Source organism: Labeo rohita, chromosome 19 (genome assembly GCF_022985175.1).
Source record: "Labeo rohita strain BAU-BD-2019 chromosome 19, IGBB_LRoh.1.0, whole genome shotgun sequence".
In the NCBI taxonomy this organism is placed as follows: Eukaryota; Metazoa; Chordata; class Actinopteri; order Cypriniformes; family Cyprinidae; genus Labeo; species Labeo rohita.
In genome coordinates this window covers 30,973,252-30,995,869 of record NC_066887.1, presented here as the reverse complement: position 1 = coordinate 30,995,869, position 22,618 = coordinate 30,973,252, and the positions used below count along the sequence as shown (strand labels likewise).

The window sequence follows — 22,618 nt, the reverse complement described above, 5'->3', positions numbered from 1 at the left end:
ATCTTAAAACAGGTTAAGCTGGTCTGCTGGTTTCTCAGTGTGGTCAGGATGGTCTGTTGGCTGGTTTAAAGTTGGCATGAACATTAAAATTCACCCTATCTGTTTTCTAACTGTACATTTTAGAATCTATTGTGAATAGTTAATCTTATGTGTTTGTACTGTGTAATCAAAATGTCCCCTCAGGTGAAAATGACAGACTTTTTCTCTGGTGACACATGCAGGACTTCTCCAATCATTTTGTCTGCTTAAACCCCGCCCCTGCAAGCTCACATTTAAATCTCCTATTTTGAGTGCAATGCCCACATCTCAAAATTCAATAACAACCCATGCATAAAACTAAATCTCACCCTACATTTTTTATTTTTTGGTAATTTGTTACATTCGGATAAGGGTTATTATTGTTAACTCAGCAAACAGCAAAGGTGGCTTTACATACTATTTAATGCTCCTCAGCGGAGAAATAAATGCATTTACACAGCAATCACAACTATATACCAGTGTTGGGAAAAGTTACTTTTAAAAGTAATGCATTACAATATTGCGTTACTCCCTGAAAAAGTAACTAGTTACGTTACTAACTAGTTACTCTTCAGTAAAATATGCTTATTAGTGTGGTTGAAGATAATGGTTAATAAAATAGGATTAAATAAATAAAGGATATTTGTATTATTTAACGTATTATTGCAGGATGGTGTCTTATTCTGAGTTGCATGTCACTGTTTTTTTGTACTGAATCTATTTTTTTGTGAGTGAGATGAACTAATGCATTCTAGAGCTGAAGTAACATGGCGTTACTTATTTGAAAAAGTAACACAGATATTTTCTTGTAAATTAAAAAGATAATGCATTACTTTACTAGTTATTTGAAAAAAAAATCTGATTATGTAACTTGCATTACATGTAATGTGTTACCCCCAACACTGCTATATACTTTGAAAATTCTGGATGCGGTTGGCCGGAAATCGAAACAGAAACTGCTTTGTAATAATTGCTTATTAGTTCATTAAATAATAATAAGTAATTTTGTAGGACTTTTAATTTAACTAAATAATTTTAATGAGACTAAAGAATAAAGAATACAAGCCAACAAAATAACCACACTTTTATTGAAAGTGACACAATAAAATTAGACAGAAAATAACTTAGTATTAAATATCCACATATTATTTTTATTCAGTTCGATGCAACAGAATCAGATATAGCTGTTATTTTATTAATTATCCAAATAATGTATAGTCATACAAAGCTATTATTATTAGAGTGTGAGTATCTACACCATGTTACATCACAGTAGTGCTTTTGCAAACAGGAACAAGTAACCACCTTTTTCTTTAATGTGGAAGTAAGCCTATGGGTGAGACTTCCGGTTCATTAGACGTTCATTTATAGGGAAATAACAAGAAAGAATAACAAAGTGCAGTAAATGGTAAAACTGTTTGCACTATAAACCAGTGTGTTCATAATTAACAAATATTAAATGCATAAAATACAAATAAATAATAAATTAAAATATATAGTAAGACACACCAATTTGCAATATCAAGCATCAAATGTTTTTTTGTTTTTAGCTGGTTTGTACAGCTAAAAATAGCTGGACATGGATGAGACCAGAAGCCAGACCCATAAAATTTACAAATGGCTGCACCCACTCTTATGGGAAGAAAAAGGTGGATACTACAAAGAAATTTCCTGTTGGCACATTATTTGAGCAGGCTTTGCTTTTCTGGTGATGATTGGAACCAGGGTTGCCAAGTCTGTTGTTTTCCTGGAGATTTTTGCTACTTTCAAACTGTTGCCGCAGATTGATTTTTATTTTTTTTTGCACTGCAGGTTGATGGTTTGACATATTGCATAACGTATATTTGTCTTAAATATTGTACTACTAAATACTTGATATTTGGGATTGCGCTACATTGGTACCACAGACCTGGCAACCCTGGAACACACATTCATAGGGCAGAATATAGACCAATTCGGTGTTTGCTAAGAGTGATGACGTTTTTTTTCTGGTGGCAGAAAATGAGATTTCAAGTGACAGTCTATGGAAACCTTGGATTAAAAGTATAAAAAATGTAAATTTGAGTTTATATTTTAAAATTCTGACTTTATTCTCGCAATTCTGAGACTATACCTCACAATTCCGATGAGAAAAATCAACTCGTCATTCTCTCTTTTTAGTTTATTTCCAACACTTCTGGCTTGTTTTTCCCTTTAGAATGAACAGACTTGCTATTGCTGAGTTAAATCAAGTTATAAAGTCCAAAATATGAGATAGAAACTTGCTTTTGTAAGAAAAAAAGTCAGAATTGTGAGATAAAATAGGTAAATGTAAAATGTTATAGGTTTAAATAGTATTTTATGCTGTAACTGTAGGGGTAACAGTAATCATAGCAGGTTTCATCCATAGTCTGTCTGTTTTAACATCTGTGTTTAACTTCAAATGCCGTTTTTGATGACATTATTCTATAAAATTGCTAAATGTTCTATATATTCTATATAAATATTCTATAAAATTATTTGCATTCCAATTCTGACATCCAAAGGCACAACAATACATTTTATCTCTTATTCTCTCGATTTTCCCCATTTCACTCCACTTGTTACCAGTGTTTTTCTGCCACCACAATGCGTGCAGCTTCAAGTGACGTAACAGTGATTTTTCTCTTTCAGATTGAAAACCAAAAATGCCATTTTCAGTGGCGGAAATTTTGGTGCATCCCTAGCAAATATGATAAGTGTATCAGTGATGCTATAATAACACTAATTTCAGTGTGCGTTACAAAACAAAAAGATAGCGGTCACTTCTAGCATTTCACCTTGACAGTACAGCCAACTAGTTTGCTAAGAAGTTAAACCAGCTGAATACCAGATGGCTAGACCGAGAGACCAGCAAACAATCTTAGGCTGGTTTAAGCTGTTTTTCTTATATTGTGTGGGCTGAGTTGGCATGCATGCATTTTTATTTTAGTGCATGTCAGTTGTGTTTTACACATTGGGTCGTGCATGCATCATGATTCCTAACCCAACACGCCTCTTTGCCAAACATCCTGAAAGATGCTCCTAAGTCCTTTGCCTAAAGAGAAATGAAGTCATAACTGTCAAAAAGACGAAGGTGCATGATATTTGGCAGGTGTTTCAAAAAATATCAGGAAAAAATCCCTTTTATGTTATGCAAGGTACTCGGGTGCCAAAATGAATACAGTACCGTACAAGTGAGTGAATAACCCTTCAGGCCACAGGAGAAACATAAGGCCGAGGTGTCATTTCACAAGTGTTACCAAAGGCAGAGTGGGTGTTTTACAAGTTATGTTGCTTTTCAATTGCAGAAATAATGGAAGATTCCCATTTCAACTCATCATACTTTTGGTCTCCCGTTCCAACAGTGCAAGGACAGGTAGACACCTTATTATTGGACTCTCTTGTACAGTACATCCTTGTGTCTTTAAAAGACACGCCATGCTTATAGAGCACAATCTAGTAAATCAAAAAAAAGCAAAACAAGCATACCAGTCCGGGATGGCTAACACCAGCCTCGCACTGATCCATGTGAAAGTTACACACTGGAAGCTTTGCACCAGCATCCAGAAAAAGTAACCGTTCCCTTGCTGCTCTCTCCTTCTTCCCCTTCATCCTTCATCTACGTTTATCTCTCAATCCATCCTCCTTTTCTCTTTCCTCCTTCCCTTCTTTCCCTTGTTTTTTTTCTCCATTCATTCCCCTCTGTGAATTTAGATTGAGAACGCCATGTTTCTGAATAAGATGAAAGAGCAGCTGGGGCCGGACAAGGGCGCAGGTTTTCCGCACTCGTCCGCGGCGCACTACCCTACGGCCGTGCTGACGGTGCCGGGATCGGTCGCCATGGACACGGGAGCTGTCGGGAGGGTGCCGAAGCAGGAGGGTGGAGGAGGAGCGAGCGGGACGGCGGGGGCGCAAATAACCGGCGTGGGGGCGCACCTGCACCCACCTCACACGTCCCAGAACATCACAGTGGTGCCCGTCCCATCTACTGGCATCATGACGGCAGGTGGGTATTCCACATATATACACACTACCAGTCAAAAGTTTTTGAAGAGTAAGATTTTTAATGTTTTTTTAAAGAAGATTGTACTGTTTTTGCTGTACTTTGGATCAAATAAATGCAGGGTTGGTGAGCAGAAAAGATTTGTTTAAAAAAATATTAAAAATGAGTTTGACTGCTAGTGTGTATATATAGCTTCAGAAATCAAATGTTAATGTAATGATCAGAATTGGTCAAACTGATGTGTTTGTCCTCTGTCTCTCAGCAGGGTTAGTGATCACGACTCCTCAGGGGGCACTGGTAACTCCTTCTGCCTCCTCTCAGTCTTTTGTTTCTGGACCACCCACAACAACCATGATTGTGTCCGCTTTACACCCATCAAACACAGGTAAACAATTTTACGCACCTTTCTGGCCCTTGCATCATATCCACATTTTTAACATGCTGCAGTTTATACCTTACATGCTTATGCTGACATGCTTATGCTAACAATAATGATGGTAAAAACAAAAGAAGAATGTTAGAATTAAGAATATTATGTATAGAACTTCACAATTAGTAACGTTACATTTGAATTTACTTGTCAGAAAATTATCTATCTATCTATACACATTTGTAAGATGCAATTGAAGTCAAAAAGTTTACATACACCTTGCAGAAATGTTAATTATTTTACCAAAATAAGAGGGGTCATACAAAATGCGTGTATTTTTTTTATTTAGTACTGACCTGAATAAGATATTTCACATTTCAGACATTTCCATGTAGTCCACAAGAGAAGTTAATAGTTGAATTTATAAAAATGACCCCATTCAAAAGTTTACATACACTTGATTCTTAATAGTGGTTTCAATTTCAACAATGACTGTATGATTTTGAGATCCATATTTTCACACTCAGTACAGCTAAGGGACTCATATGCAACTATTACAGAAGGTTCAAACACTCAGTGATGCTCCACAAAGGAAACACGATGCATTAAGAGCCGGGGGGTGAAAACGTTTTGAATTTCAAAATTTCAAAAAATAATAAAAATGTACACGTCCATTCTGTTTAAAACTTTTCACCCCCGGCTCTTAAAGCATTGTTTTTCCTTCTGGAGCATCAGTGAGCGTTTGAACCTTCTGTAATAGTTGCATATGAGTCCCTCAGTTGTCCTCAATATGAAAAGATGGATCTCAAAAGTCATAAAGTCATTGTTAGGGTTCAAATACACAAAAATGCTGAAAAACCAAAGAATTTGTGGGACCTGAAGGATTTTTCTAAAGAGCAGCAGGCAGTTTAACTGTTCAGGACAAACAAGGGACTCATGAACAACTATCACTAAACAAAAAAACACAGCTGTGGATCATTCAGGTAACAACACAGTGTTAAGAATCAAGCGTATGTAAACTTTTGAATGTGGTCATTTTTTTTAAATTCAACTATTACTTTCTCTTGTGGGGTAAATGTAAACGTCTTTTATGTGAAATATCTTATTAAGGTCAGTCCAAAATAAAAGTTACATGCATTTTGTATGATCCCTCTTATTTTGGTCATAATATTTATCATTTTGCAGATTCTTTAAGGTGTATGTAAACTTTTGACCTCAACTGTATTTGAATGTTTTTGAAAGAGGTCTCTTATGCTTACCAAGGCTGCATTTGTTTGATCAAAAATACAGTAAATAGAGTATTTTAAAATGTTATTTATTCCTGTGATGCAAAGTAAAATTTTCAGCATCATTAATCCAGTCTTCAGTATCACGTGATCCTTCAGAAATCATTCTAATATGCTGACTTGCTGCTCAAGAAAGATTTCTGATTATTATCAATGTTGAAAACAGTTGTGCTGCTTAATATTTTTTGTTAAATGGTGATATATTTTATTTTTCAGAATTCTTTGTGGAATAGAAAGTTCAAAAGAGCAGCTTTTATGTGAAATTGAAATATTTTTTGACATAAATGTCTTTACTGTCATTTTTGATCAATTTAATGCATCCTTGCTGAATAAAAGTAAAACATCCACACTGTGCTTTGTAACACATTCACCGTTTTCTTGCACACAATTACAAATGGACTTCAAAACAATGTTCCTGTTATGCAGAATTCATAGCTCTTTATTTTTGCACAGTAAAGTTACCATTTCTTAGTCACAAATGATTCATGATGTTCTTAGTCATAATAATAAAAGCATGTGTTTGATTGCACATTTCCTACTTATATAACAACAGATAATACACCACACATTGCAGAATATTGATTATTCCCATAATTGTTTTTCATGTCACTTTAACTGTCTGAAGCAGCAGACACACACATATGCTTGCTTACTCAGCCAGTCTGAGAGCCAAAGAAGCTGTAGGAAGTGAAAGTGAGAGTGACTGTGGGAGGTAGTGAGAAGGGATGGATGATTGATGGATAGAGAGAGGGACAGCGAGCTCTATATGTTTAGTATGTTCTGCTCTTTTCTGTCAGAGGCTGTCCGGCCCCCTTCCCTCTATCTCCACAGCCACTGTAAGTATAATAGCACATGTACATCCCTACCAGAAACCTGCAGTCAATCACACTCACATCACTAAAGCACTTATGCAGTCAAATAACACTTTATTACATTTGGTGGCTGTTAAAGGGGTCATCGGATGCAAAGTTCACTTTTTCATGTTGTTTGAACACTAATGTGTGTTGGCAGTGTATGTACAAATCTACCCTATAATGATAAAAATCCATGCAGTGGTTTTTAATTCATCTGTAAAAATAATATCACACCGATAAAGGCCGCTCCCATGAGCGTCTTACCTCCGATCAGCTGTAACAGTCCGACATCCATTGTTTCGATGCTGGAGCAGGGATGTAAGCTAGACAAGAATATCTCTGATTGAGCGATTGAGGTGTTGATTTGCTGGATGTAATAATGAACATAGTGGTTGTCATTTAGTCCCGACATCTGAGCCGCTGAAGATGCGGTGAATTACGTTTGTGAAGGGAATGCACCTACCAATCTACATATATCTGTATATGTTCACGCAAATCATTTGTGATCCATCTTCACTTACAGCAGAAGTGAGTAGATTTTTTTGCCATCAGCTTTCCTAATAACATTCTAGTTGTCAAGTTTAGAGGCTAAACATGGCTAGACTTTTCATTAAGACCCTAAATAATCATATTAACTTGTGGAAAATGGGGATCCGATGACTCCTTTAACTTTAAATAGCAGTAACAACCTGCCAGCCACCACTTTTTGCTTTTGATTTTGGTTATTTTTTAAAATTCAAATAAGAATGGCATTGTTTCATGTAATATAGTCATTTGGTTTTAAAAGTGGGTCAGGCATATAAGATTATTGGTTTAGGAAACCACAGTGGTTTGCCAATGTACACCTTTAAATGCCGTATGTAATTTGTTTGACTGTACTAAATCATAAAAATGCCATAATATGTTTGCACATATTTAGGAAACATGTCAAGCTCACATACTTGTTTCACAGCAAAAAAACACTAAAGCCAGTTACTCTTTTGAAATGTGCATTCCGTGTTGGAATGTCTGTTTTTGTTTTGGTCTGTGTTATTCTGCCAACTGCTAGTTTGTCCAATAGTATTTCTACACCCTGGGTTGCCAGTTGGTGAAAAACAGCATATTGCAGCCGTGGAAGCCAGCAAACGAACTGGGTCAGAGATTGCAGTTTCTACCCGACCTAAAAAGCCTATGATGAAAGGAGTATTAAAACACAGATAAATCAACTCAACAACACACAGTTCCTTTGTCATTTGCGCTTGTTCCTGTTGTGTGTCCTTAATCTGGCAACCCATGTGAGCCTTGAGTCTGAGAAGGAGGAGTTGGGAGAAACAATCATCTCCAATTTGTTGAATTTGGATTGCAGTACCTGTTTCAGCCACTAACTGTCAATGTTACATAGTGCGTCTTTAAAATTGGCTTATTAGTGCACATTTATGTCTGTTTTAGTGAAATTCATTTTACTGAATAATTGAGTTAATCAATGTCAGTGTGAAGGATTTCATCTCAGACCTTTAAATTTCAGACATGTCTGCCTTATCCTCTGAATGCATAGTTGCAGGAAGAAATTATGCAGATTATGTTTTATAATCAATATTACATTGTTCTTTTTGTTGCCCCGCTCACATGAACAGATAAGAAAGAGGACGGCAGTATTCCACCCGCTGTAGTCATGCCGCTTCCCTCAAAGCGGGGCAGAAAGAAGAAGTCCATGATGCCGAGAGCAGGTCCCGTTTCAGCCCATGCACTCGCCACAGGAAGTGATGCGCTGATTCTTGCACACCTGGCTGCTGGGGGACAGGTGAGACGTCATAATTTTACCTTCATGTAAATAAGTTATTGTTTATATGACACTGCCCTGCATCATATTTGTGAGTTTTTTTTTTACTAATTTTGGGGCTGATTTCAAAATCAGTGCCTCTTTTACTCAAGCATGTCACATTTTCTAACAAAATATGATGCATTTTGTAGCATTTTAGCAACCATTTGTAAGGTGAAGAAATCTTGTATTATGCCCCTTGTCATTTAAGATGTTCATGTCTTTCTTTCTTCGGTCGAAAAGAAATTAAGTTTTTGAGGAAAACATTCCAGGATTTTTCTCCATGTAGTGGACTTCAATTGTAGCCAACAGGTTGAAGGCCCAAATTGCAGTTTCAGTGCAGCTTCAAAGGGCACTACATAATCCCATCTGAGGAATAAGGGTCTAGCAAAACGATCAGTCATTTTTTAAGAAAAATAAAAATTTTTATTCTTTAACCACAAAAGCTCATCTTGCACTGGTTACACATGACATAGGCAGAAACACCAACACAGTGTTAACAAAGCGAACGTGCAATGAAAGTGAAATGGCCTTTACAAAAAAAGGTATAACAACGATGTCGAACGACTTTAAGTTTGATGGAAAAAAAAAAAAAAGAGACCTACCCTACCTTTTTTAACCGAAGCACACAGACCAAGAACTAACCGCGCATGACTTCTCCAACGTGATTATGCAAGACGTGCACGCACATTGCAGAGCTAGTGCCAGATGAGCATTTTGGGTTAAAAAAAAGTATATATATATATATATATTTTTTTTTTTTTTTAGAAAATGGCAGATCGTTTGACTAGATAAGATCCTTATTCCACGACTGGGATCGTGTTGAGCCCTTTGAAGCGGCATTGAAACTGCCACTATATGGAGAAAGATCCTGGAATGTTTTCCTCAAAAAGCTTAATTTCTTTTTGACTGAAGAAAGAAAGACATGAACATCTTGGATGACAAGGGGGTGAGTACATTATCAGGGAATTTTCATTCTGGAAGTGAACTTCTCCTTTAATCAGCAGAAAAACTGCCACACTGCCATGATTTCCATCTTCCTCTGAGACAGATTACAACTGGTTTGTCAAAATCAGCCCATTTTCACATGTATGACATTACTTGATGCCTAATCCTGCTTTCAAGGTTAGAATACTGGCCAGTGATGGAAGAAAATGAAAACATGACCCAGATATTTCCTGTGGGTGTTTTACCACATCCAAACCACTGATTTTGAGGGGAAAAAAAACTTCTTTATAAACTTGTTTATGTACTGTTAATTTAAATTAAATTGAGTTTTTATGCATATTTTCCACTTCATTGCAGATTGTAAGTTAAATTATACAATTAAACATTTCTGTTTGTCATTAAAGCTGCAGTCCGTAGCTTTTGTGCTCTAGCGGTTAATAAACAAAACTGCATGCATCTTGTGGAAGAACATAGAGCTATAAGAGCTACTTCTCTCTGTTTATGTCTATGACGAATCACTCAGGTATTGGGCTACTCCACAGCGGTTCCTACTAGAACCAGTCTGAAATAGTCAGAATATAAAAACTTATTATAGGTGTACTGTAGTGATTCAGGATAAGCCAAAAATATGGTTTAGATAATGGTTTTGTGGTGTACTTACTTACTTATATAAATTTTGTAAATTATGAACAGAAAATTACGGACCGCAGCTTTAAATGATGGAACTTTTGCGTTTTGTGGAGAAAAAAAAAAACATACATGATGGAAAGTTTTTATTAATATTTTTGAATGCACCATCATCAGATTACATATTATTAGATCTTTATTGGTAATCAACTGATTTTTTTTTATTTCACAATGCAGGTCTGTGTTGTCCAAACAAACTGTCTTTGATAAGTCAATTTAGAAAAGAGCTTAAATTCTAAATTGTGGAAGTTCACTTCTAGAACAAAAATTTACAGATAATGTACTCACCCTCTTGTCATTCAAGATGTTCATGTCTTTCTTTCTTCAGTCAATTAGAAATTATGTTTTTTGAGGAAAACATTTAAGGAAGGGTCTTATCTAGCAAAACAATCAGTTATTTTCTAAAATAAAATTGACAATTTATAAAATTTTTAACCTCAAATGCTCTGCGTGTACTCTGCATATTCTCGCGGGCTCCTTTGAAGTCCACTATATGGAGAGAAATCCTGAAATGTTTTCCTCAAAACACATAATTTCTTTATGACTGAAGAAAGAAAGACAAGAACGTTGGATGACAAGGGGGCGAGTACATTATCTGTAAATTTTTAAGTTTACCTGTATAAATTTACCTACCTGTTTAAAGTATAATTTACCTATAATAAAGATGCTCACTTAATTTTTTCGCTTTTACAGCACAACACGAGTGACCCATATGACCTTTCCAATGATGAGGATGATCATACAGGAAAAGATGGGAACAAATCATACAGGTGCATATTATTACTTATTTTTAAATTAATTATGAAATACATAGCCATGTTTATTTAAAAGTGACCTATTATGGCCGTTTTTACAATATGTAATATAAGTCTCAGGTGTCCCCAGAATATGTCTGTGAGGTTTCGGCTCAAAATACCCCACAGATGATTTCTTAAATTGTTTTGAAAATGTCCATTTTGGGTGGAAGCAGAAACACCATTTTCATGTCTCTTTAAATGCAAATGAGCTGCTGCTCCCCACCCCCTTTTCCAGAATTGGGCTGTGCCTTTACAGCTCATACCTCAGATACTCTGATAAAAATAACATCTGTTTGGTTTTGATTATCATGTCGATCGCTCTGAAATCATGCGTTTTAAACTATATAAGTTTAAACTTCTGAGATATGGTTTTTGGAGCACACACATCCTAAGCGCACACATCCAAAGCACACACACAGAAAGCGGCTGTCACATGACATGTGAGTACTAAACTAAGTTCACTTTCATGTCTTATTGCCCTTAAACTGTCAAATACACACAAGTTTATGCTAAAAACACACAGGAGTTATAAAAACAGTTGGTTATGTCTGTGAAGGTAAACAGCTGGGAAAGAAATCGCGTCTTTATATTAGTGTGGCAACAGCGTAATATACAGTAAATAAATCAATAAATTCACTGCTTTTTTGTCTCCTCTGACGTTTGGACTCTAAAGTGTTCTGTGCTCATTTGTGCAGCCAACAACAGAACAGTTAGTATGCTTTCCTCAAACTTTTGCCATGTTGTCCTTTGCAAAATCAAAATGACGTGTAGATTAAGGGGTGGTAATATTATAATAACATCCCTTTACCACATCACTGGGGAAGCGAAATCTGACGTGCTGGTTTTTTCACAAGCTTGCAGAAAAGGCTTACCAAAACAAGTTACTGGAATGTCCTTTTTCACATTTTCTGGGTTGATGGATGCACTGGGGACCCAATTATAGCACTTAAACATGGAAAAATGAGATTTTCATGACAGGTCACCTTTAATATCTGCAGACTTGATTCATTTTAGTGTGTATTAAACACTGCAACACATTGCAACAGACTTGACACTATTTGAATGTGTATAAGTGCTTTTATTTGAACTTTTAAGTCTAATTTCATGCCACCTTATGAAAATATCACTTTTTTTCCTGTCAGCTTGTAGGGGAGCGTACATGAAATGTATAAAAATGATAAATGGAATGCAAATGGAATTCATGAGATACATTGTGTTACATTTTTTTAGTACAAGTTCTCAAAAGGGTCAAGGCTGTTTTAGTGTTTTTAAAATGCTAATTTTGTGAGTGTTTCGAATACAAATGCACACGCTGATTTTCTCTGTAGGTGCCGGATGTGTGCGGTGACGTTCTTCAACAAATCAGACATGCAGATTCATGCCAAGTCGCACACGGAGGCGAAGCCGCACAAGTGTCCTCACTGCTCCAAATCCTTCGCCAACTCCAGCTATCTGGCGCAGCACATCCGCATCCACAGCGGCGCCAAACCCTACACCTGCTCCTACTGCCAGAAAACCTTCAGACAGCTCAGCCACCTACAGCAGCATACACGGTACGCTTGTGTGTGTGAGAGACTTACTAAAGGATGTACTGCTACACCTGCTATAGGATGGAGACAGGGCTTTGAGTAGTTGGCTTAGTCATGTTTTCAATTATAGGATAAGCATGTTTATCTTTCACGTCTTTCTCTTGATACCTTCCTGTCCTTTCCCACCCTGATGCAGTGACATTTGAGCTTGCACACACTTCTAGTGATAAACTGGACAATATCCACCTTTTTCTTTAATGCGGAGGTAAGCCTAGACCTCCGATTCATTATCCGCTATAGGGAAATAATGAGAAGAATAACAGTGTGCAGTAAACTATAAAACAGTTTGCACTACAAATCAGTGTGTTCATAATTAAGATAATACATTAAAATACCAATTTGCGATATAAAGCAGCAAAGCAAATTGTTTTGTACAGCTAAAAATAGCTGGACGCCGATGAGACCGTAAGCCAGACCCGTGAAATTACAAATGGCCGTGCCCACTCTTACAGGAGGAAAAAGGTGGATACTCTCTGCAAATAGAAGCAGGTGTTTTCGTCTCGCTAATCACATCACGCATCTGTTTTGTCTTATTTCAACTTTCTTTTGTCTCATTTACTTCTTTTGGAGCCCTTTATGTCCTGTTGACATTTTTGTTGACACTGTATTCTTGCAAATCTTTTTTATTTAATGTTTTAAATCTGCTTTCTTGTGTGGATTGTGTGTATAAAATATTGTTTTTACAATTAATCAATCTTCATTTTATTCACATTATTTACTCTATGCATATGTGGTCAGCGTAGGCAGCTCTGTTGATTTTATATAGAATATTTTAAAATATTGTGTTGCTCAGTATTTTAATAGAATGTTTGAACATGAAATCTTTTGATTTATACATATAAATATATTTATGGGCCATTGGTTCAGAGTTGGAAATGGTCTTTTTCCACAAATTTTGTATGTATGCAAATTGTATAATATCTAAGGTACACATTTTTAGTAATTGTGCAGTTAATTCTCAAATTGTATTTTCAGAACGTTTTAGAATATTGTACTCTCCGGAAATTTGTCACTACTGTAACACAGTAATATATAATTGAATTAGAAGGGTTATATTGACCTATTAAGATTGTGCTTGCATCTTCCTTGTAAATATATATTTTATTAAAAAGTTTTCAGAGTTAAATCAATAATAACTACAATTTTAACAATATTTCTAGTGTGATTTATGAGATTTATTATATTTTGAACCCAATTTTTCTTTGTAAAAGGCAAAAAGTTGCTCATACTGATTTCAAAGTTAAGGATTCATTGATTTGAATATACATTGAACCAAACTCTATCATAACATCTTAGTTGATAGTTCAGTATACTTTAATCTTGACAAAACATCCCATGTTTTGGTAGTGACTGCACATTTTTGGTAGTGACATTAATGCTTTGGTAGAGAACCCTGTCAAATTACAGAATTTTAACTTGTATACTAAAACAGTACTGTAAAAAAATTCAACTTAAAAAAGTAAGTATTCATGCTGCCTTAATTTTAAGTTTAGTCAACATTAATGTGGATTTTTGAGTTGAGGAAATGTAACATTTTAAGGCAGCCCAAACACTTACTTTTTTTAAGTTGAAACAACTTTTTTTTTTTACAGTGTACCAAAACATACTAAAATACGAAAAAAAAATTGCATAACTGTACTAAAATTTTGTTTAATCCCCCCTTTTTTTTTTTTTTTTTACTACCGAAACAATGATGTAGTAGTAAATTTTAAAAATCAAAAAGATACTTTTAAAAACAACAATGGAAAAAAAATACAAAAATTATTTCAATATCAATTTCAGAAGTTGACATTTAGGGGTTAGGGTTCAGGACAGCCACCTCCCAATTGAAAGAACCCAATAAATGATGAATTTGTGTATATTATGCTTACTAATATTTTAAATATTACTGTGGGTTTCAATAAATAATAGAATGATCTTATTAAACATCTAAGGGTTTAATATTTAAATGCTGTTAAATTTGTTATTTGGTTGTGGGACAGCAGTTTGCATCAGTTCTGTAGAATGGCCCATATATATCTATATAGTTGTTGTCAAAAGTTGTTGTGAAAAATGTTGATTAATTATTTTACCAAAATAAGAGGGATCATACAAAATGAATAAGATATTAAAAGATGTATAGTCCACAAAACAAAATAATAGCTGATTTTAAAAAAAGAGAGAAATCTGTGTCAATACACAGGCCTATTGTTTAGCTTCATGATGTCATGTAATATTCTGGGGTATTTTTTAAGTGGAAGTCCGCTTCCAGAACAATAATTTACAGATAATGTACTCACCCCCTTGTCATCCAAGATGTTCATGTCTTTCTTTCTTCAGTCGTAAAGAAATAGTTTTTTGAGGAAAACATTTCAGGATTTTTCTCCCTATAATGGACTGATATGGTGCCCCTGAGCTTGAACTTCCAAAATGCAGTTTAAATGCGGCTTCAAGCAATCCTGAATGCGGTTGTAAATGATCCCAGTCAAAGAAAGAAGGGTCTTGTATAGCAAAACTATTGGTTATTTTCATTAAAAAAAATACGATTTAAATACTTTTTTAATCTCCAATCGCTTTTTGTCCCTCAACTTCAAAAATCATTTCAAAATCATCCTACATGGCTGCAGAAGTACCGACCCAGTCTTTGCAAAGTGAACATGCAAAGAAGATCAAACACCCTTAACAAAAAAGGTAAAACAGCGATATAAGACGATTTTTGAAGTTGAGGGAGAATATGAGATGGGACTTTTTCGACATACCCTAACTGTCACGAACCGGGAAAAAGTCAGGTAGTCAGGTGAAGTAAGACAACACGAGCGTTTCAAATAAAAAAGTATATAAATTGTATTATTTTTATGAAAATAACAGATTGTTTCGCTAAATAAGACCCTTCTTCCTCGGCTGTTCTCGTTTACAACCACATTTGGGATCATTTGAAGCCGCATTTAAACTGCATTTTGGAAGTTCAAACTCGGGGCACCATATCAGTTCATTATATGGAGAAAAATCCTGAAATGTTTTCCTCCAAAAACAGAATTTCTTTACGACTGAATAAAGAAAGACATGAACATCTTGAATGGCAAGGGGGTGAATACATTATCTGTAATTTTTTGTTCTAGTTAATGAACTACTTCTGTGACAATATTAATTATCACAGACAATAATTTTAAGTCATCCCTCAGTTTGTAAAAACTAATATGAACTATGTTTATAGTAAATGCACTTTAATGGAAGTCTAGCAGGCTGGAAGGCTTAAAAGCATGTCATTTTGTCTCCATTTGCTTCTGTATTGTCTGTGTTTCTTCTCTACATCATCTGGCTTGTGTCACGTCTTCCTTCTCTCCTTTCCATGTCATTTTTATGATGTTGGACAAGAATGAGTCTTTAATTCAATTCCATCTTACTCTTCAGTTTATCTTCATCATGTCTGTGTCGTCTGCTCTGGTTTGAAGGCTCTGAGTAGTTTCACATAACCCAGTAGTTAGGGAGGGGAAAGGAAGCTGGTGAGAGAGAGAATGAGAGAGAGAGGATAAGATGAAGTGCCTTGTGTTTTTGTGTGCTGCGTTTCATAACTCAGACACCACAATGAGCACGGTCTCGTTGCTAAAAGCATGAAGCCTACAACATGTTTTATGATGCGATCATGATTTGATCCAAGTAGGGCTCGTTTATTGATTCACTGGTAAATCTCTCTCTGTTTTTTTTTTCTCTCTTTTCATCCCCTTCCCTTCATCCCTTGTTAGAAACCACACAGAGGGCAAACCGCACAAGTGTCCTCACTGCTCCAAATCGTTTGCCAACTCCAGCTACCTGTCCCAGCACATCCGCATCCACAGCGGGGCCAAACCCTACACCTGCTCCTACTGCCAGAAAACCTTCAGGCAGCTCAGTCACTTACAGCAGCATAACAGGTAACAGACAGGGACAGATAGAATCAGTAACCCAACCATATACAGCAGCCATCCTGCTCTTCTCCTGGCGTCCTTTTCCCTCTTTCCTTCCTCCTCTGTTGTCATCTGTCATGCTGTAGTTGGGAGGATTGCGTAGGCTTCCTGGAAATGTATTTTAGACACTGCAGAATGTTTTCTCATGTGATTTGAAATTTAGGTCAAACGTTCTAATGAAAAGCTTCTGTTTTGTTTTGAAGGATTCATACTGGTGATCGGCCATACAAGTGTTCCCATCCCGGCTGTGAGAAAGCTTTTACCCAACTATCCAACCTCCAGGTAACCATCTTCATCTGATTTATAGATGCTTTCACACATTTGTGACCCTGGACCACAAAATCAGTCATAATGGTCAATTTTTTGAAATTGAGATTTATATGTCATCTGAAACTGAATAAATAAGCTTTCCATTGATGTATGGTTTATTATGATAGGGCAACGTTTGGCCGAGATGCAACTATTTGACAAGGAGAAATTGTCAAATAGTTGCATCTCTCAACAAGGAGAAATTGAACAAATAACTTCTGGAAACACTTGGACTGGAGCCACTGACACTAATTTAACGGAGAGAAAGAGAGCTGCGGGGTCGGAGAAGAGAAAGGATGCGGCGGACGAGTGTAGACAAGCAACATATAATAAGTTAAACTAAAAATAACAAAATATGTTTTTATCAAATCATAGTCTGTATATAGAATGAATGAATACGCAAAATATATTTAACTTAAATAGCCTAATTAACAGATTAACAAAACAAAAGGAAAAGACTGAGTGACATATGCTGCTGAGTTTGGTTTGTGTGGCGCGGCGCTCGTCGAAAGTTCACGGGAAAAAACGAGACGACAGAAATAGAAGTAAACACGCTGCAATTTCAAATGATCTGCATGACCAAAAATGACTGAGTAATTTATTTGTTTGTTTGTTTCCGCTGTTCGATCGCGCCGGCGCCTCACGCACACACAAACAACAAAAGATGCAGCCTGTTCATTATCAGTATGATATACAGTTAACAAACATATACACTGATTAATTAAAATATTGCGTACTGCGTAGTACAATCCATGTTGTTTAGCCTGAGGTCTGACTCGGGCCAAACACATATTTGCTTTCAGTTTTGCTTTAAATTAGCCTAATTTGTTTTGGCTTGTTTAGCAACTTATATATTTTATTCTTGTTTTGTTCCCGAAAACTGTTCAAAATAGTCTATAGGCTAGATATTGTGTCTATTGTTTGTACATTATACATTTCTCTTTATTTACCGGCATTATTTATAAATGTAATAATTTTGTGCTTATCTGTGTTTAACCTAAACTATAACGTTAATTCAGACCTACATACCGGTAGCCTGTCTAAATATGATTTTATAATTTTATGCTATATAGACCTACCTCATTACCCTCCACTGGATGCATAATGAGCTGCAATAAACTACATTTTGGTATTTTATAATGCTAGTCATACTTCTGTGCATATTTTGGTGAAAGTAACTCAAAAGTAGTGTAACGCATTACAAGTCAGAGACAGTAATATTGTAATGTAACTAATTATTTTTAAAAGACAGTAACTAGTAATATACAATGTATTACATTTTGGAAGTAACTTGCCTGACAGTGCTAAGAATCCCTTGTTGGCCAAATACTGTAGCTAGTTTTGTCAGACTAAAATAGAATTTTCATTGACTAAAAAAACTAGACTAAATGTCATCAGTTTTCGTTGATTAATAGTCATGGATAATTCTGACTAAAATAAGACTAAAATGCTCAGACTTTTAGTCAACTGAAACTTGACTAGACGAAAAAGAGAATGAACGTGACTAAAACTAATAAAAACTAAAATGACAGCTTTACACAAAGACTAGACTAAAACTAAAATTAAAACAGGCCGTCAAAAACAACACTGCGTAAGACTGGTTTTGTGGTCCAGGGTCACATTTTAGCTTTCTACATAAGTGATTGAAACCCTGCGATGCAAGTTTGGTTTTAGTAAAATACTGTAGCCAAATTATTTTTCATGACCTTTAGTTTTTATTGTGGACTGAATACTGTACTAAAATACACAAAATTTCTTTAATCACTATTCAAGAAGGCAATATACAAATGCAAGTTCAGTCCACTTAAGTTCAGAAATTAATGACTTTTTGGTTCTTTTTAGTGCATTAAAGAACTTATGAATCGGTTGAGGTGGGCATTGAATTTATCAGACTGATTTACTGAACTGTAAATGAAATATTTTGTGGCTTGTGAGACTTTAGTGTAGTAAAAGTGGTATTTTATTAAAATTAGGGATGCACCTAAATTTTGGACACTGAAAATTATCTGAAATGCTGAGTACAATATTTAAATTTAAATACAGTATCGTTAAACTTTTTAGTTAAATTGAAAAGTCTTGCAAAATTATTCTATATTATTTAATAAAATAATAAATAATTATTACATTGGTTTTCGACCAAGTTCATGCAGTTTCAGCTCAGATTTTTCATTTTGGTGCATCCCTAATTAAAATGAATTATTTAAAAAACTGTAAAAGTTATTAAATGTAGTATTTTAATTTCATATATACACTACTCTTTGGGGTCGGTAAGATTTGAAATCTCTGTTCGTCATTAAGGCGCATTAAAAATACCTTATTAAAAATACTTTTTTTTTTAAAGTATTTTATTTCTGTGATACAAAGCTGAATTTTAAAAATTTGAATTTAAAATTTTCATTCAAATATGCTGATTTGCTGCTCAGAAACATTTCTGATTATTATCGATGTTGAAAACAGTTGTGCTGCTTCATATTTTAATAGAATCTGTAATATATTCTTTTCAGGGTTATGTTATAAATAGAAAGTTCATTTCTATGTAAGAAAGCATTTATTTGAAATGGAGAGCTTTTGAAACATTTTAAATGTATTTACTGTCACTTTTGTTCAATTTAATGCATCCTTAGAATAGAAGTATTAATTTTCTGTAAAGATAAAAACGTACTGTCTCTAAACTTTTAAATGGTTGTAGTAAAAAATATTAGCGTGCATTTATCATATTAAAAGGTCTGTAAACATAATTGTACAAAAATTGGATTGGTCAAATCTGTTAAAATCTGAAATTATCACTAAATGCATTGCATTTACATTACATTCCCTCTGATTCCCATCCATAACTGACACTTAGTTGCAATTGCATTAATCATTGTCAAATATACTTTAAGTGTTGTTTAACAGTTCAGACTGTTATAAATATTTTAGCTTGGTTTGTATCTACTAACATGTAGCTGTAACTGTCTCAGCTAAAAATCTGCTGGTCAATTTCATGTTAACATTATGACATTTACTTCTTCAGTCTCATCGAAGACAGCACAACAAGGACAAGCCATACAAATGTCACAACTGCAACCGCGGCTACACAGATGCGACCAGCTTAGAGGTTCACTTGTCTACACATACGGTGAAACACGCCAAACTCTTCTCCTGTGGCCTCTGCAACCGCGCCTACACATCTGTAAGATCTCGCCCACAAAACCTCAAACCTTTATCCTCCATCTTGACAATCTTCTGTTTTATGTTCCCAAAATTATAGATACGAGTTCGTTAGAGATGTCAGAACATCTCTTAGAGCTGAAAATTTCCTGATAATTTACTCACCCCCATGTCATCCAAGATGTTCATGTCTTTCTTTCTTCAGTTGAAAAGAAATTGTTTTTTGAAGAAAACATTCCAGGATTTTTCTCCTTATAGTGAACTTCAGTGGTGGCCAACACGTTGAAGATCCAAATTGCAGTTTCAGTGCAGCTTCAAAGGGCTCTACACAATCCCAGCCGAGGAATAAGTGTCTTATCAAGGGAAATGCTCAGCCATTTTCTAAGTCTTGCACTGGCTCGACCTCACGCTTTACATAATCATGCACACATGACGTAGGCAGATGTACTGACTCAGTGTTTACAAAAGTGAACACAGAAAGAAAGTCAAACGGCCTTTACAAAAATATGTAAAACAACGTCAGACAGTTTTGAAGTTGGAGGAGAAAATGAGATGGAGTTTTTCACCCTACCCTACTTTTTTTAACTGAAGTACACAGATGAAGGACTAAAGAAGAACTGCACGTGACTTTTCCAACGTGATTATGCAATGCATGAATATGCACATTACAGAGCTAGTGCGAGCATTTGGGGTTAAAAAGTATATAATTAATTATTTAATTAATTTTTTTTGGAAATGATCGATCATTTCACTAGATAAGACCCTTATTCCTCAGCTGGTATAGTGTAGAGCCCTTTGAAGCTTTGAAACAACAATTTAGACCTTCAGCCTGTTGGCCACCAATTAAGTCCACTTTATGGACAAAAATCCTGGAATGTTTTCCTTAAAAAACTTAATTTCTTTGCAAGTGAAGAAAGACAGACATGAACATATTGGATGGCATGGGGATGAGTAAATTATTAGGAAATTTTCATTCTAGAAGTGAACTTCTCATTTAATCATAGTTATGTTGTTAAAAAAATATAATCACAATTCTTAATCATGATTATTTACTTTTTTTTTGTCATTCATCAGAATTATTGCACTATTAACCGTGAATCAAGAAAAAGTCAGCACGTTGTCATGCAGATTTAATTGCAGCAAAACATTCACAACTGTGTGAAAGAGACTGGCTATATTACACATTCATTTGAGCAGAATATCTTAACAGAGATTATTAAACTAACTTAGATGTTTGCTGGTGTTTTCAGCTCATCAGATCTTTTTCCGTAATGTTTGGAGAGCGCAAATGCATGGTTGCCAGGTTGGGAAGATTAAGTAAACCACTGAGCAGAAAACGTATCAATTTACAAAAAATTGGCATTATAAAATGCTTAACGTGAAAACAGCTTGGGGCCATATTTACTAACAGCTTGTGCCAGTACAAACTGTCATTTGGTGTTAAAATAGTACTGTCAGGATTTACTAAGACGCGCCGTAAAGAATTAGCACTGAAAAGGCATGGACAGTTATTTTTGCACTTTACCTTATTGTATGCATTTGTAGGAGTTTCCCTTTCAGAGGCAAAAGTATTAAAATGAAACATGCAACATGATTTACTAACATTTGCAAACTTCAGATTACTTGTAATTGCGTCATTACTTAATGCTTAAAAAGCAGGCGCTAACTTGTGCTGCTCTTTGTAGATTGAAATGATCTGGCTGTGTCTGTGTTCTTTAATGTGTGCACTGTTAGTAAATCACACACAGAATTTTCCCCTCCCATTGGTGTTTTTATGTAATTACGCTCTTAATGCTAATTTGCCCAAGTATATAAAACTGCAGACCGGAGATCTCCAAAATGGGGCGGGAACTCCAAAAGTGGGCAGAACCTCCAAAATGGGGCGGGGTCTCGTCACGCAAAGACTTTCCCATTGGCTCTGGCTTCAGCCTATTGTTATTGACTTACATTTCAAAACTAAACTTTATAAAATAAACAGTTTGTAGTTGTTCTCAAATAAAATAAACTATGCTACATAAATAAATATGCTCAGTGAGAGCAGAGCCCCAAAGCTCGTGGCCAGTGGTTAATGATATAAATGGGAATCACCCACAAGCTCTCCCACGAGCCGTCCCAGTGAAGCGCAGGGGAAAGGTTTTACTCTATCGCTTTGTTTTAAGCAACGGGGGGCGTCCCGGTTCTTGAAATTCACAGGGTAGGAGGGGATAGTGATGCTGAATGTAACTAAAAAGGTCCAATTTTCCGGTGAGGTCTGGTTGGGGAGTTACAGAACAGCCCGACGATCTCATATCGCATAACCTTATTAACTGTTTATCTGCCACGCTATTCAGCGCCAATCCTGCCGTGCATTCAATTTCACTGGTTAAGCTTAGGGTAAGGTGTGGGGTAGGTTTAGGGGTTAGCATTTGTGTAGCATAGTGTAGGTAATCAACACTGCGATTGACACAACCAATAAAATCTTTAGAATTAGCTGTGGGGCGGAGTTTGCGCTGAAGTGGATTGGGGGGGAAAATTGCACATGTGTGTCATGTGCCTCTCTGTCAAATGGAGGAAGCCACGCCCTATTTTGGAGCACACACTGCAGTTATATACCCCTCAATTTGCCCTGTTTAGTAAATCCGGCCCTTGGTGTGTCTTAATGCTTTAAGACAGTGATAATAAAGACCAAACTTATATTAAAAGTTCATCTGCTTGCTTGTACGTAGCATTTATTTTTAACAAACTCTATACTGAATTTGGCTTTTTGGTATCACTGTTTTTGTCTATTAAGCCACATTATGTGCTTTCTTTATAATGGATTTCTATGAGAAGAAAACTTCTCAAGTAGTTTAGTGTCCTGCGTTCATATTCTGGCCATAGTTTGCCACATCTGTAAGGTGTATACTG

At 35.6% G+C, this 22,618-nt stretch overlaps 1 protein-coding gene across 6 annotated transcripts in view; it reads left to right on the top strand.

The window, feature by feature from the left end:
• znf384a (zinc finger protein 384 a) overlaps nt 1–22,618 on the top strand; it is a 28,956-nt gene that overhangs the window by 1,296 nt on the left and 5,042 nt on the right. Inside the window, exons 2-11 of one of the 6 annotated variants that reach the window (XM_051136488.1) lie at nt 3,327–3,394; nt 3,733–4,024; nt 4,287–4,406; nt 6,475–6,513; nt 8,145–8,311; nt 10,658–10,734; nt 12,090–12,314; nt 16,073–16,240; nt 16,477–16,555; nt 19,596–19,754. In XM_051136488.1, the coding sequence (XP_050992445.1) occupies nt 3,332–3,394; nt 3,733–4,024; nt 4,287–4,406; nt 6,475–6,513; nt 8,145–8,311; nt 10,658–10,734; nt 12,090–12,314; nt 16,073–16,240; nt 16,477–16,555; nt 19,596–19,754 (1,389 nt within the window). In that variant the 5' untranslated portion in view covers nt 3,327–3,331. Of the gene's footprint in view, nt 1–3,326; nt 3,395–3,732; nt 4,025–4,283; nt 4,407–6,474; nt 6,514–8,144; nt 8,312–10,657; nt 10,735–12,089; nt 12,315–16,072; nt 16,241–16,476; nt 16,556–19,595; nt 19,755–22,618 lie in introns of all 6 variants that reach the window. The other 5 variants (XM_051136487.1, XM_051136491.1, XM_051136490.1 and 2 more) reach the window with 5 other exon arrangements.